The sequence below is a fragment of the Geotrypetes seraphini genome, chromosome 1 (assembly GCF_902459505.1).
Source record: "Geotrypetes seraphini chromosome 1, aGeoSer1.1, whole genome shotgun sequence".
NCBI classification, from domain to species: Eukaryota; Metazoa; Chordata; class Amphibia; order Gymnophiona; family Dermophiidae; genus Geotrypetes; species Geotrypetes seraphini.
Genome location: NC_047084.1, coordinates 415,156,607 through 415,172,076, shown reverse-complemented (window position 1 = coordinate 415,172,076; position 15,470 = coordinate 415,156,607). Strand labels below are relative to the sequence as shown.

General features: G+C 41.4%; 1 protein-coding gene across 1 annotated transcript in view; it reads left to right on the top strand.

The window, feature by feature from the left end:
* Positions 1-15,470, top strand: part of PLPPR1 (phospholipid phosphatase related 1) — a 223,561-nt gene that overhangs the window by 158,391 nt on the left and 49,700 nt on the right. The window contains exon 6 of the mRNA XM_033918704.1: positions 13,863-14,113. Within this exon, the coding sequence (XP_033774595.1) occupies positions 13,863-14,113 (251 nt within the window). The remainder of the gene's footprint in view (positions 1-13,862; positions 14,114-15,470) is intronic.

Below are 15,470 nucleotides of genomic sequence, written 5' to 3'. Positions count from 1 at the left end.
GAGGAATCTAACTAGACTTGCTTCTCTGAGTGGTATGAAAGGATACCTGAAGTGTGCCACAACATGAACTGAATTTGCTGAAACAAAACCCTGCTTCTTTTGGATCCTTTATGATTCCCTCCAGTGTTTTCTGCTTCTTTATTTCAAAGCTTTCATGTCACCCCTTTGACTTCTTTTTTCAAATACAGTTTAGCATAAAAAGCACATGTGCTTAAAACATTCAACTGATTTAAAAATAGAACACTTTTCTCAGTGCCTTTTTCATTTTGGAGACTATTTGTAGGGGATTTTACTAGATAAAAACATAGTGCTTTGCAGAAATTAACCGGGGTTTCTAGTAGAAAGCACAGTATAGCATTTAATTTTCCACTTAGTCAGAAGTGTCATCAAACACAAGAAACACACTTAACCCAATTCAGACTTTAAAATCTGATTATACCACAGATCAAACAAGGTTCTTTTCACTTCTGGAAACCCTTATAGGGCCAAGATCAACAGTCTATTGAAGTAGAAAAAAAAATTATACAAGGGTATGCTGAACCTGGAATTATAATACATGACTGAGGAGCTAGAAGGCTAAAAGTCAAAATAAAAGCAATTATCTTCTGATCAAGAGAGAACTGTGGTCCTGGGCATTGATGGCATAGTTAATGGATTTGTTTTGTAAAACATATTTTATATTTATTTATTAATTATTTAATGTTATTGTTTTTTGCCCTCATTATTGATTGTAATGGCATCTTACTTTAAATATGCGCATCCTTTTAAGTAATAGCTTATATGTGGAAATGTATAAATAAATTAGAACATTAGAATTTAAATAGTCTGTGGCTTTACAACACGAAGGGGAAATGGGAATATAAAATTTATTTTTACAATCTCTATTCTGCTAACTCCAGGAAAGATTGGATAAATTGAATTATAGTAGTAAACATAGAATAAAATTTATGGACAAAACAGTGTGTAAATTCAGAAAACATTTGCTCAAGCAACAATGTCTTGGCCTAAAGCAGAAAGAAATGCCATATTTTTCTTCTGGAAGGACAAATAATCTCTTTCTCTTCATGAACTTCGGCAGATGTGGAGGGATGCCTAAGTCTGAATTTGGCTGTTTCGAGAAAAACATCCAAAAATCCTGTGGAGAAAATGTCCATTTTTGAACCTTCAAGACATCTACGAAGGGATGCTGAAAAGTTCTCAGCCCATCCAAGACGAGAATGAGGAGGATATGGTTCAATCAATGATCTGGAACAATGTCAAAAACATAGAATTTAATTTCTGCAAATTGGCACTTAACAAAATGAGATAACATTCTCTTCAACTACAGCAGCACAATAATGCTCATAATTTAGGAGGTTGGGTGGTTGGGCTGAAAACTTTTCAGCACCCCCTCATAATACAGAAAGGTGGTATATCAAAACATTTGAGTGAGCTGGTGGATCTGATCCCTTTGGCAATTCAGCAGGCACCTTCAGTGTCTATATTGGTTTCTTATTTGCTACCTTGTGTTTTTTTTATTCAGTACCATTGTTTCAAATTAATTTTCTTGCTTTACATTTGCATGTACCTGACTTTTATGTTTCAAAATTTACTTATCTGCAAATAAGAGTTTATATTTGGAGAAAATCTGCTAAATATATTTGCTCTGTATGAGGCTTCCTTTGCTTTTGTACTTGTTGCCTCTGTATTGATTTCCCAATAAAGTCTTAATTTGGAGCAGTGTATCGCAAACTATGTGCCATGGCACACTAGTGTGCCTCCTGAGATTTTAGGTGTGCTGTGACACACCGGGGAGGATGCCGACTGCCTACAGGATGTGCTTCTCATGACGAGAGGCACATCCTGTAGGCAAACAGCCGGTGCCGGTGCCTCTCCTTCTCTCCAGCCCTCTTCTCTGCCGGCAACCCCCGCTGGCGGATCAGGGCCCGTCTGAAGGGCCTTTGCGCATGAGCGGGAGTTGACGTGATGATGTCATGCATGCGCATTATATCATGACATCATGAGGCCTTGAACTTCGGCCACTGTGTTTAGTGTGCCGTGGCTCGACAAAGTTTGCAGGACACTGATTTGGAGCATAACTTACAAATTTCAAAACTGAGGTGGTTTCATCTGAAAACACAAAGGGCAATTCTATAAACTAGCGCCTAAACGTAGGTGTAAAAACACTAACATTTTTGCAGATAATTTAATTGAATAACAAGCTCATTAGTGCCTATAATTGGCATTTCAACAAACAATTATTGGCACTAAATAGAATTAATTACAAGATACACGTGTAAATTTAGGCACATGATCCACTCCTATATTTATGTGCAAGTCCATAAAGGAGGGGTGGAAATGGGCAGGTCATGGACTGATTAGGGGCTTTCAAGTTACACACATAGTTATAGAATAAGGGCATCTGCACCTAAATTTAGGCATGGTTCCCAGGCATAAGTGCTATTTTATAAGCCAGACCTAACTTTAAGCATGGTATATAAAACATTGCTTTTTTCTGCACTGATTTTTTTATAGACACCATACATAGAATTTACCCTATAATCAGTGACATAGTAAAGGTGGGGAGGGTGACCGCCCAAGGCGCCATCTTGGTGAGGTTGCCGGCACCCCTCTTCTTCTCTGCCCCCGCTCCTTCTCACTGCTTCCACTGCCACTCGCATGCCTTCACTCCCCCTTCCCCACCATACCTCTATCTCTTCGCCTGCGCAAGCAGAAACTCCAACCCGCTGCTTACACCAGCATTGGCTTTCCCTCTGATGTCATTTCCGGGCCCCATGCCTAGGAAGTGATGTCAGAGGGAGAGCCAATGCGGGCAGCAAGTTGGTGATGATGCTTGTCCTGGAGAAGTTAAAATAGGTACAGGGTAGGGAAAGGGTGCGTGCACATAGCAGGTGGGGAGGGCGGGGAAGGAGGGGGGGCCAGTGAAGAGGGTGGGTAGGGGCACCACCGCCCTGGGTGTCTCTCACTCTCGCTACGCCACTGCCTATAATACAGAATACTAGCACTTATGAACATTCACAGTTAAATTTATTTATGTATTCAATTTTCTATACTGTTCTCCCAGGAGAGCTCAGAACGGTTTACATGAATTTATTCAGGTGCTCAAGCATTTTTCCCTCTATGTTCCAGTGGGCTCACAATCTATTTAATGTACCTGGAGCAATGGGGTGATTAAGTGACTTGCCCAGGGTCACAAGGAGCAGCGTGGGTTTGAACCCACAACCTCAGGGTGCTGAGGCTTTAGCTTTTACCACTGCGCCACACTCTCCCCTATATGCCTTTTAACCGGTCAGAGACCTTTTCTGGCCAGTTAAATAGCTTTGTTTATTGGTGGGATAGGATATATTTAGCTATACCTTAGTAACCAGAACAAAAACGATAGCTATTGAGGAATAGCCTATTATATAAATATGCTTTGCCCTTTTTTGTCTAAACACTGAGGTAGATTGTTTGCTCATTGAGGTACATGGCCTCATTATTTACTACTAATAAATATATTTCCTTTTATGAAGTTAGCTTTTAACCATTTTGAACACAGGAATTAAAAAGACATATGAGCAGGGGAATGTCGATGCTGCCATGGAGATTACCAGGCTCTTTTTTAAATATAGCAGTATAATTTTTGAGCCAAATGTAGAATGAGAGTTATTAAATGGAATGTTTAATTTAATTGCTTCTGTGAATTTGGCAAGAGAGGATTTGTTCTGTATCTTCCATTAGCTAATCCCTACATTGTGTGAGCTGCTTAAAATATAATGTTGTAATTATTGAAAAAAATACTACACACACACACACACACACACACACACAAAGAAATGTCTTCTGAGAAATAGGAGAGAAAAAGCAGAATAGAAAATTAAGGTGAAGTGTGTGTGTCAGGATTTTTTGTAAATCTGAATCTTACTGAATGTGTTTTACACATCATCTTACAAAGAAAAAATTATGTTTGCAAGGTACAGTGTGCATTTTCAAAGGGATGAAGACCTCAAACTGTAGTGCCAAGCCCTAATTAATACCATCATCACCGTTCATTTGCCTGTCTAATTATACTAATTGCCCGCAGTTTGAAAGATCATTATCTCATACCTATCCCACCCTCTCAATGTTTAAAAATTAAAATTTCATGATTCCATGTACAGGCAACAGAGAGCAATATATCAACTGGCAATATCTTAGGCTTAGAGCAAGTGGAGCTGGATTGAGTGGGATTTATTCCTTCTCCAAATAGCCTCTCAGCCTCACCAATGATGTGGATGAAATGAGGGAACTTGGCTGTAGTGGTGGTCCTGAAGGGTGGCAGGTGAGCACATATTAGATGTCAGAACATCTTGACAACTTTTGTGGGATGGAGAGGATCTCCAGCAGATAAGGGGTGGCTCTAGTGAGCTTTCCAAACTGTCAAACACATTTCTATTATTTATTTGCCTTGAACTGCTCTTCCCCACTGCTTCCAAAATCTGAAACCATATGAATGCTTCAGACCAATTGGTCCTTACAAATTCGCTTATTTTTTGAAGGGAACCATATTTTTTGTGTAAAATTTGGAGGTTCTTTTTACCCTTAACTTTGTACCTGTCCTAGTTACTGGGTATGTTGATCATGAAAAATAACATACAAGGATTCAAAAATATAATTCATATTAATTTCCTGATAGCTGAGAATTCTTAAAAGCATTTCATCTTGTTGGGCCCCTTGAAGTGTGTTCTAAAATTAATACCTCTAATAATGGAATCCTCTAGCAGCAACAATTTTCTGGTTTGAGCTTATCAGTGCTTTCGGAGAGTGTCTTTTCTATGAGCTACCTTAATTGGTTATGGTTCCACCTCAATTCTTTTTTCTTGAACATCGCAATGCTCTAATGCAGCAAAAGAATTATGTATGGGTAAAAATTATGAGGATGAAAGCTTCTCTACCTATTATGACCCATCTATCCCTGGATTGTTTTGTTCTTTGAGACAATAGTGGTAAATTGGTATGATTCTGTGTAGTGATGGAAGCTGCTTTAATCGTATCCAGAACATTCCAAGGAGAACACCATCCTTAATGTGATGAAAATTGTACACATTGTGAAATATCACTTGTCCTTTTATGTGAAATGAGAGAAGGCAAATTTCAGAAATCCAGTTTATGAGGGGAAATTGCTATTTTAAGTGGACTTGTTCCCACAGAATCCATATTTTCATTACTCACTTTAAACAGACTCAGTAGAGATACTGATTCTCCCCCTCCCCCCAAAAAAACCCCACAACAACTTATGGTCATGCACATACATGCCAAAACCTGCAGAAACAGGGATGAATTTAATATAAAGAGAATAAAAGAGTGCCACTTATCAGTTATTGCCCATGTGACTTAAATAACATTCCATAAAATGCTATTTTGTTCCTGCCCAGTTAAACCCTGCTGAGCTATCCAGCACACAATATTCAGTAGCACTTAACTAGTTGGTACCACAGAATATCACCACTAACTAGTCATCATCTAACTAGTTAGTTTAGGGGCAGACCAAGTACAGCAAAAAGACTGTCCTAACTTAAGCAGTGAAGTTAACCAAGTGTCGATCTGAAGATCGGTGATGCCCAGTTAACTTCCAGATGATCACTGAGACTTGGTTATTCAGTACCAAGAGCCATGCATGCCCCCACATTAAATATCTAGGTCAGTGCAGCCTTTGGCTTGAGCAGCGCAGACACCATATTAAAGCAGTCCTGACTAAGTGAGCCAATTAAGTATATAAACCATACACTGCATCCTTTGGGGCCTCCAATTGTGGTTCTTTTTTTTAAAAAAAAACTTTATTAATTTTCAAAACTTCAATAGTGCACTACAACAAATTTAACAAATAATTATACAATAAAAGCACATTCAACTTACACATGTTCACAATCAACCATTTTCTCCCCACCCACTCACCCAATAATTATTCAATAAAACACCAAACATATATTACTGCAAAAACTTTACCCCATTCAAAATACTGATATCTTCCCACCCACCCTAAGTATAAATATTTAAAATCAATTTATAATAGAAATAACCCCCCCACACACACACACTCTCTTCCCTGGATCTTTACCACAATAACAAAAACTGAGTCACATTCAATAATCGATTATAATGAAGTAGCATATGATGTCAATGGGCCCCATATCAATTTAGATATATTACCATTTCCCAAATTCTCAGCGTTCATCTTTTCACATCTATAACTAGAGCAAAGACTTGCCCACCGAGACGAAAAATTTAAACGATCAGAGTTCTTCCAGTTTTGGGTGATCATCTGGATGGTTATCCCAGTCATTATAAGGAAAAGACGGCCTCTATATTAATCTATAGAGGGCTTAACATGTAATATTGTACCACAAATGACAGCCTCATACGTTAGAGGAATTGATGATTCCAAAATTTTATTAATTCTACCCCATATTGACCTCCAAAAGCTAAGTATCAAAGGACAATAGAACAGCAGATGATCAATGCCAGCATCTATTAGACTTGGAACTATCTAACTTGTACAATCTAACAGGGGTCCACAAACATCTATGTAACAGAAAAAACCATGCTTGTCTCATAGATGCTGACACCACCAATTGTGGTTCTAATTGAAGTGGGATGGAAAAAGACAATCCTTTAATCTAATCTACTTGACATATTATCAGTGATGTACCAAGGGGGGGGGGGGAGGTCAGCCCTGGGTGCATGCCCAAGGGGATGCACAGCTGGCCACCCTCCAGTGTTCTCCCTAGGGAAGTGGTCGGCAAACTGCGGCTCACGGCTCGTCTACTGCAGGGGTGCCCAACTTGCTTCCCTTTTCTTCTCACTGCCCTCCCTCAAGCCACCGCCGCCATCGGGGAACAGGCTGGCGCCATGTTCTGAGATCGCCCTGCTTCTCTTCCCTGCGGGGCCGACTAACTCTTGCCACCCGATGTCCAGTCTGATGTTGGAGAGGACGTTCTGGGCCAGCCAATCGCTGCCTGGCTGGCCCGGAACATCCTCTCCGACATTAGAATTGATGTCGGGTGGCGACAGTTGGACGGCCCCGCGGGGAAGAAAAGCAGGGAGAACTCTGCGCCAGCCTGTTCCTGATTGCGGCAGTGGCAGCATGTTTCCCAATGGCGGAGGCATGGGGGAGGGCAGGGAGCCAGAAAGAAAGAAAGGGGGGGACGACAGGGAGCCAGAAAGAAGGGGGGGCAGGGATCCAGAAAGAAAGAAAGGGGGGGGGGACGGACAGGGAGCCAGAAAGAAAGAAAGGGAGGGACAGGGAGCCAGAAAGAAAGAAAGTGGGCAGGGTGAAACAAAGAAAGAAAGAAAAAAATGGGGCACGGAGAGAGAGAAAGAAAGGGGGCATGGAGAGAGAAAGAAAGAAGGGTGCAGGGTGAAAGAAAGAAATGGGGCACGGAGAGAGAGAATTTATATATGCTGTCTGTATTTTGCATTATGGTCCCCTTTTACTAAATCGCAATAGCGGATTTTAGCGCAGGGAGCATATGAGCGTCAAGAGCAGCGTGAGGCATTCAGCGCAGCTCCCTGTACTAAAAAACGCTATCGCGGTTTAGTAAAAAGGGAGGGGGTATATTTGTCTATTTTTGTATAGTTGTTACTGAGGTGACATTGCATAAGGTCATCTGCCTTGACCTCTTTGAAAACCCGCGGAATATAAATGATAATTAACATTTTCTCTGCGTACATTGTGCTTTGTGTTTTTAAAATTTTATTGTTGGTAGATCATTTTGACTTGGCCACGAAGGTAAGGGAGAGGGAGGGGAGCTGCTGAAAGACATCTCGTAATCCTTGCAGACTTGACTGTGCAGGAAATTATTTTTGTAAAATCATGTTTTGTTATGTGACTGGCATTATTTAGACTTTAATTTCTATGAATGAATAGAATGAAAATGATATAAAATTACTTGCTTGTTTTTATGTGTGTGCGCTGAAGGAAAGTGGAGAGAATGGGCTTCGGACGCTGAAGGGAAATGGGGAAGAGAGAGTGGGGAGAAGACACTGATTTATAAATTGACAATTGTACAGAATATTGTTTCTTTTTATACTTTAATATAATATGTTCAATATAAAACAATTCAAGGCTCTGGATGGTATCAGGTGGTTTGCGGGGATGGGGACCGAGCTTACAGGGATGGAGACAAATTTTTTCCCCCTGTCATTCTCTAGGCTCTGCCATGAATCGATTTGACTACGTGCGGATGAGCGGGGTGTCAGTCGGGTTGACGTAGCTATCGTAGCACAAGAAGGTACAGGGTATGGCTCTCAAAAAAAATCTTAATTGTTGTACTGCTGATTTTGGCTCTTTTGACTAATGAGTTTGCCTACCACTGCCCCAGGGCCTTTTAGCCTGTCGCTGCGCCTGGCTAATTTAGATGATCGCCCGGCTGCCATCTATCGCGAATCCTGCCGCTGCTCAACATTTTAAAAATACACATAAAAACACCTCTCACTGGCTTGGCGATTTCCCACCTTAGCCCATAGTGAACTCATGCTTCGGGGCTTTAAGATGTGCGTGCCAGCTTCCCTTCTCTTCCCTCTCAAACCAGAAGTTACGTTCCGGGGAGGCGGGGAGGGGTGGGGGTGGAGAAGAGAAGGCACACACATATTCGAGCTCCAGAGCATGAGTTCGCTAGGGCTAAGGTCAGGGACGGAGGGAAGCTAAGGGAGACAGGTCAGCAACGGAAGAAAGTTAAAACTTGTCTTGCTGCTCTTCCTTGCTACGGGCCTTCCTGGCTGCCAGGTCCTGCCTACTTTCTGTTTCCGCGAAGGCAGGACCTGGCAAGAGGTTAGCGATCGAGGGAAGCTTGCGACTCCGCCGATGGGAGAGATGGGAAGAGAAATGCTGCTACTGCTGCACCCGGGGAGGGGGGAAGAGAGATACTGTTGTTGCACCCAAGCGGGGAGGGGGAAGAGAGATGCTTCTTCTGCACCCAATTGGGGAGGGGAGGGGGAAGAGAAATGTTCTGCTGCTGCACCCAATTTTTGGGGGATTGGGGGGAGAGAAATGCTGCAGCACCCAATCGGGGAAGGGAAGAGAAGTGCTGCTGCTGCACCACCCAATTGGGGAGAGAAAGGGGATAAGGAACACCAGGAAAGGGAGAGGAAAAAGATGCCAAGACCATGGGAGGAAAGGAATGGAGCTACCAGACCATGGTGGGGGGAGAGATGTCAGGGGGAGGGAGGGAGGAGGTAGATGCCAGACCAGGTGGAAGGAAGGAGAGAAAGAAAGGAGAAGAGTTGCTAGATAATGGAGTGGGATGGGGAGACAGAAGGAGAGGAGAGAGATGTCAGGGCATGGGGGGAAGGAAGGGAAACTAAAGGAGACAAAATGCCAGACCAGAGGGAAAGAAAGGAGAGGAGATGTCAGAGGGAGAGATAGGAGGGAGATGCCAGGGCATGGGGGGAGAGAAGGGAAGGAGATAGAGATGCCAGACCATGGGGTGGGGTGGGAAGGAAAGAAGGAAAGGAGAAGAGAGAGTTGCCAGAGCATAGGGGAGGGGGTGAAGCCAAAATGAATCATATACAAAGGAGAGAAAGGGCACAGGATATACAGTTTATTGAAGGGACATAGAAAGAGGGAAGATGCCATATGGAACAGAGAGAGGGTGGACAGTGGATGCAAGGGGCAGAGAGAGGGTGGATAGTAAATGGAAGGGGGAGAGAGAGAGGGCACAAGCTGAGTGGAAGGGGCAAAGAGAGGGCAGATGTTGCATGGAAGGGAGAGAGGACAAACGCTGTATAGAAAGAAGAGAGCAAAGAGAAGATGATTAAAGCAGAAATGACAAAAGATAGAAAGATTTTTTTGTTGCTTTACTTAGAATCAAGTAGTATTATAACTGTATTGATAAAATTTTATAAATAGGAAATGGAAATAAGGCAACTTTTTGGACTAAACCCTTTTCCTCAGGTCAGGACAGGATACCATAACAGTACTGTTCTGAAGAAAGATTTGGCCTCTGAAAGCTAATTGAAAAATGGATTAGTCCAATAAGATGGTATTTTCTTATTTCTCATTATTTGTTTTATTTTTATTTGTTAATTTGTAAAGTGGTGATTGTTATGTATCAGTTTTTTCAAATTTACATCTACTGTCTATATATTTTACACAGTATTAGAGGACATGTGTTATTGTTTTTGTGGTGGTGTGGTGTTGCATTGTATGCAGTCTGGTTTCTTGGCGGTTCAGTTTAACTTTTGCCTACATATTTCTATTTTTAGTTTGTGATTATTCCATATTGGGCGAAGGTGTATCTCTGTTCTGTGTGTATGAAAAGAACGTTTTCAGTTGGCATTGACTGCAGGATCAATTGACTGTGCGGGATCTGGCTTGTTTAGTTTTACAATGTATGTGTTGGTGTTCTAATGCTCACTGCAGTGTTTAAGATGCTGCCTTTTCCTAGGTACACTCTTGTTGTGCAATATGTGGATTGTTACTAAAAATCATATTTTTATATAGATGGGGGGGGTGTCAAAAAAATGATGGGCCCCGGGTATCACATATGCTAGGTACGCCACTGCATATTATACATACAATATTTTATCTTTGAAGACCAGGAAATGCTAAACCTCCTTTACCAATCAGTAGGGTCAACTGAGCCAATCAAGCTCAAGAATATTCTCACACAGAAATTTCCATGCTATTTGGTTATACTCGTACTTCCCCAAATCCTTTCTTGGAAGATATATAGAAAACCTCTGGACCTAGATTGGCCAAACAGGATACTGGGCTAGATTGGAAACAGGATACTGAGCTAGATGTTCCATTGGTCTGACCCAGTATGCCCTAATCAAGGACGCATAGTGACGCATAACTTCGGATTCTGCGTGCAATTTTTTTAAAAATTGACTTAATTGGTCTGGTAATTGGCAATGCCAGTTTTCAGCCAATCAAAAAAAAAAATATTACCAATTAGGAGTTCCACACAGAACTCTTAGGATGCCTAGCAATATCTAAGTCGAGACACTTAGTGATGCCTAATGTCGCCTACCTGAAAAGTAGGCATAGTTAGGGATGGAGAATAGGCGCTGAGTACTTTTTGGAGTGGCTGGAAAAGGTAGGTTGAAATAGTGGCAGTAAGGGAGAGAGAAGGGGAGATGAGATAATGCTCTACTGCATCATCGCTGACTCCCAAGGTAGATGTCTTGTCCTCCTAATGGCAGGACTGGCTCTGCTGCTAGTTCAATTTAAAAAGGATACACCATTCATTTTCCCCTCATGTATTTGTAGCTGAGTGTTGCCCTTTGTGTTATCAAAGCTTTATTTTTTTTCCCTCTAGGTAAATTTTACAAAGCTGTGGTTATAATTCTCGCATGGCAAATTCCACGCAGCCCATTCAATTCCTATGGACTATGTTGCCTTTGCCACACCAGGACCCACACCAGAACAGGGCTTTGTAAAAATGGCCCTCTGTTTGTAACCACAGGAAAAGACAATGGGCTCCTTTTACTAAGTTGTGATAGTATTTATAGCACACACAGAATTTTAGCATGCACTAAACATGCGCTACGTGGCTAGAACTAACACCAGCTCAATGCGCTAAACCGCTATCGCAACTTAGTAAAAGGAGCCCAGTAAGTGATCAAAGAGGAACAAAATACTGCATTTATTTTTGATGAGTGTGATATTACAAATTGAGGAGTATGGATGTCATGGGCGAAAGTACCTATCGAACTATAGCTCTGTTTATTGAAAGTAGGGCTCAGTATTGAACTATACTAAAATGTTGAATTGCCTTGCTAGAAGAGGAACGAATGATCTTGTAGTACATGTAAACCCAATCCAAAGTTATAGACTCTTTTGCTGAGGCTATGTTTATAGTATTGGAGAAACCAATGAGAGACTCTTTTTTTTCAAAATTAGAAGCCTATTCCAATTAATGTGGACTATAAAGTTTGTGCAACAATATTAGATGGCTTGGGGAAATCCACTGCTTTTTCTTAAGATAAGCAGCATAAAATCTATTTCACTACTTGGAATCTAGCTAGGTACTTGGGAAAGCTAGAAGAAATAGGGATAAGATGAGGAGCAGAATGTAGGTGAGTTGCAGTGGAAGAAAGTGAATATAAGGATGATCAGTCAACACAAGAATGAGAAAATTATAGCTAAGCCTCTAATGTTCAATTGTTCTTATCTGGGCAGCCAAATAAGTGTCATTCACTGGGTCCATATCTAGAATTTCAGTGAAATTATCCATATAGTGGAGAATTCTATAAATGGCACTCAAAATTCAGTCCTGGAAAAGTGTGGTGCTATATGAGATTCTATAAAGGGTGTGTGCCTTTATAGAATTGTACTTAGTGCCAATTCCCATGCCAAACTTTTGGCTCCAGACTTACACTTGCTGAAACCTGGTATAAATGCTGACGTCCAAGTTAGGCACACTAAGACAATATTCTGTAACCACATGTGTAACTTTTCAGAATGCTCCTGACATGCACATGCCACACTCCCCTTTAGAGTCAGGCACCCTGCCTTATGGAATAGTTCATAACCAGATGTATGCACAAATTATAAAGCGTGCCAAAGGATGTCAATAATTGGTTTTTCACAACCAATTATTGATGTTAATTAATTAATTAACTCAATTCATTTTCTATCTCGTTTTACCCTAAAGAGCTCAGAATGGCTCATTAATCAATTAATTTGCATGCACATCTTAGGAGTGCACCCAAATTTTGGTGCACAAATCTAGGCACAACATACTGTATAGAATCTGGGAGATAAGGTCTGAATTTTCAGTAGAATTATCTGTATAATCTGCAGAAAGACTTTACTCTCCACACTAGCAGTCAGTGGCGTAGTACGGAGGGGCGGGGGGGAGGGGGCATCCGTCCCGGGCACAGTCATGGTAGAGGCACTGGCATCCGTCCTCCTCTCTGCCCTCCCACTCCTTCCCACGTGTGCCCCTTCCCTTCCTTCGTACCTCTTTAATTTTCCCTGTGCGAGCAGCATTACAAACTTGCTGCCCACGTCAGTGTCACGTCTTTCTAACGTCACTTCTGGGCCCAGCACTTAGGAAGTAACGTCAGAGGAATAGCTGACACACAACATGGGCAGCAAATTTGTGATGTTGCTCCCACCTGGAAAATTAAAAAGGTACAGGCAAAGGGAAGGGGGTCTGCGCACGGTAGGGGGTGAGAAGGAGTGGGGGGAGGGGCAGAGAAGAGGGTGGGGAGGGGTGCCACCATCTCAAGTGCCACTCACTCTTGCTATGCCACTGCTAGCAGTAACTGGATATTGCTGAGTGGTTAGAACAGGGATGGATCACAAGTTTGTGGGCCCCTAGGCCAACTAGCCCATAGGAAACATCTCCACCCCACCCCCCTTCGGCTACAAATGAAAAGAAATATTTTGCTTGGTCAAGTTAACATCAGCATATCTGCAGTGCTTATAAATAGATTTATAAAATTCCTGAAAAACATTGCCATCAAACTATATAGATAGGCAGCTACACAAAGCCCATCTTGATAATGAGAATGGTTCCTTCAGACCTTTGGACTCAATAGGTCGTGTGGGGTTCCGTCTCTGGACCCGGGGCATATTCAAAGTTATCCATGCAAGGCTAATTTTCAGCTCTGGCATATGGATAACTATCTGTGCAACTTAGGACACTATTTGGGGTAAATGGAGAAGAATTGTATATGCTTGGGAAATAAGGAATATGCAGATGTTACAGATACTCAGAAACTGGAGAGGATATATTTTGGTGATGCTTGAGAAACCAACTAACAAAGAAGAAAGAGAGTTATCAAGTGAGACACCAATCAAAGGGGCAGGAATGGGCATACATCACAAATATTTCCTGCTGTATTTTTTCAAGTATGTTTAAAAATGTTTTCATTTGTTTTTCTGTTACTAGGCGTTTTTGCTTTTGGACTTTTTGCCACTGACATATTTGTTAACGCTGGGCAAGTAGTGACTGGAAACTTGGCGCCTTATTTCCTGACTGTATGTAAACCCAATTACACTGGCACTGACTGCCGTGCTAACCATCAGTTCATGAACAATGGGAATATCTGCACTGGTGATTCAGAAGTGATCGACAAGGCAAGACGGTCCTTTCCATCCAAGCATGCTGCTTTAAGCATTTATTCAGCTTTATATGCAACAGTGAGTATATTATCTTTCCCAGTAATGCAATAACAGGAATATACTATATAACACCTTTGAAAGTGCTATACAATTATTCTAGAAGCAAATTAACTTGCAGTGAATATACTGTATATCTTAATAATTCCACTAACCAGGTACTCTGGTAAAAAAAATAATGCCATGTTGCCAAATCTAGAGTATATACATGAAGATGCCAGTAAGTGTGTACTGCTATTATTCTTAGGGTAATGCTATATCCCACTTTCCCTTCCCCTCACCAGCTCTCTGACTGGGAAAATTAATAGCATACACAGATGACTGAAAGCATAATATAGGTTTATTCATACAATTTTATAATAATGAAATCATGCAGTAAGGAATCAATAATTTGTTACCATATATTGCATCATCACTCCGTGATCGGGGGACCAGCGAAACATCGGAGGCAGCGCAGCATCTCATTTCAGCATCACACGGCTCGTCAGCAGTGGAGAAGTCCCGATTTCACTGAGTTCTGCCTGTCTTTTTATGCTCAAATTATGGTCAGAATCCGGTTTGTGTACGTGCTCCAATATGAGCATGTCACAAACAAGTTAGGCACTTTTTGCTCAAATTATTATGGTCAGAATCCGGTTTGTGTATGTGCTCCAACATGAGCATATCACAAACCATTTATGCACATCCCCCTTCTCTCGATTAAGTCATCCATATCCTGTTTTGACTAAATCTGGCTCGCCAGCTGCAAGGTATCTTTCTGAACTCTAGTTCCCCTTTTAAAAAAACAAGTTGTTATTTGGTATTAGGATCCCCTTTTAATAGTAGATGGTTTCTTAAACAGCCATTGTTACTAAAAACAACTTTCAATTCTCCAGGTATATCCCACTCGTATCACAAAGTGGCAATATGTTTCTTGGCCTGACCAAGCTTATTGAAATTAAAACTGAAGATGACACAGATTAGATGTAAAAAATGATTTTCAAGTACCAGCACTAGGACTGTGGAGGGGCATAATCAAAATGAATGTCTAAGTCCGTTTTCGTCTAAGTCGCATGTCGTCCAAAGTAAAAAACAGCCTAGGACACATTTTTGAAAAATATATCCAAAAATTTTTTGGTTTCGAAAATCGTCTAACTATACGTCCTGCCAATCTGATCATTCAAGTCGCTAAATCGTCCATCTTTATACCACATTTTCATTTAACTTTTTGTCCAAGTCAAAAACGCCTAGAACAAGCCCTGTTGGACATGAGAGGGGTCTGCAAAGTGATGGACTGAACACCCAGACATGCCATCTAAATAGTGGGGTATCTTACATGACACTGCTGTGAACTTCACAAAAAGGGTGCCATGTCTACTCCTCACTACAGCTCCCTTAT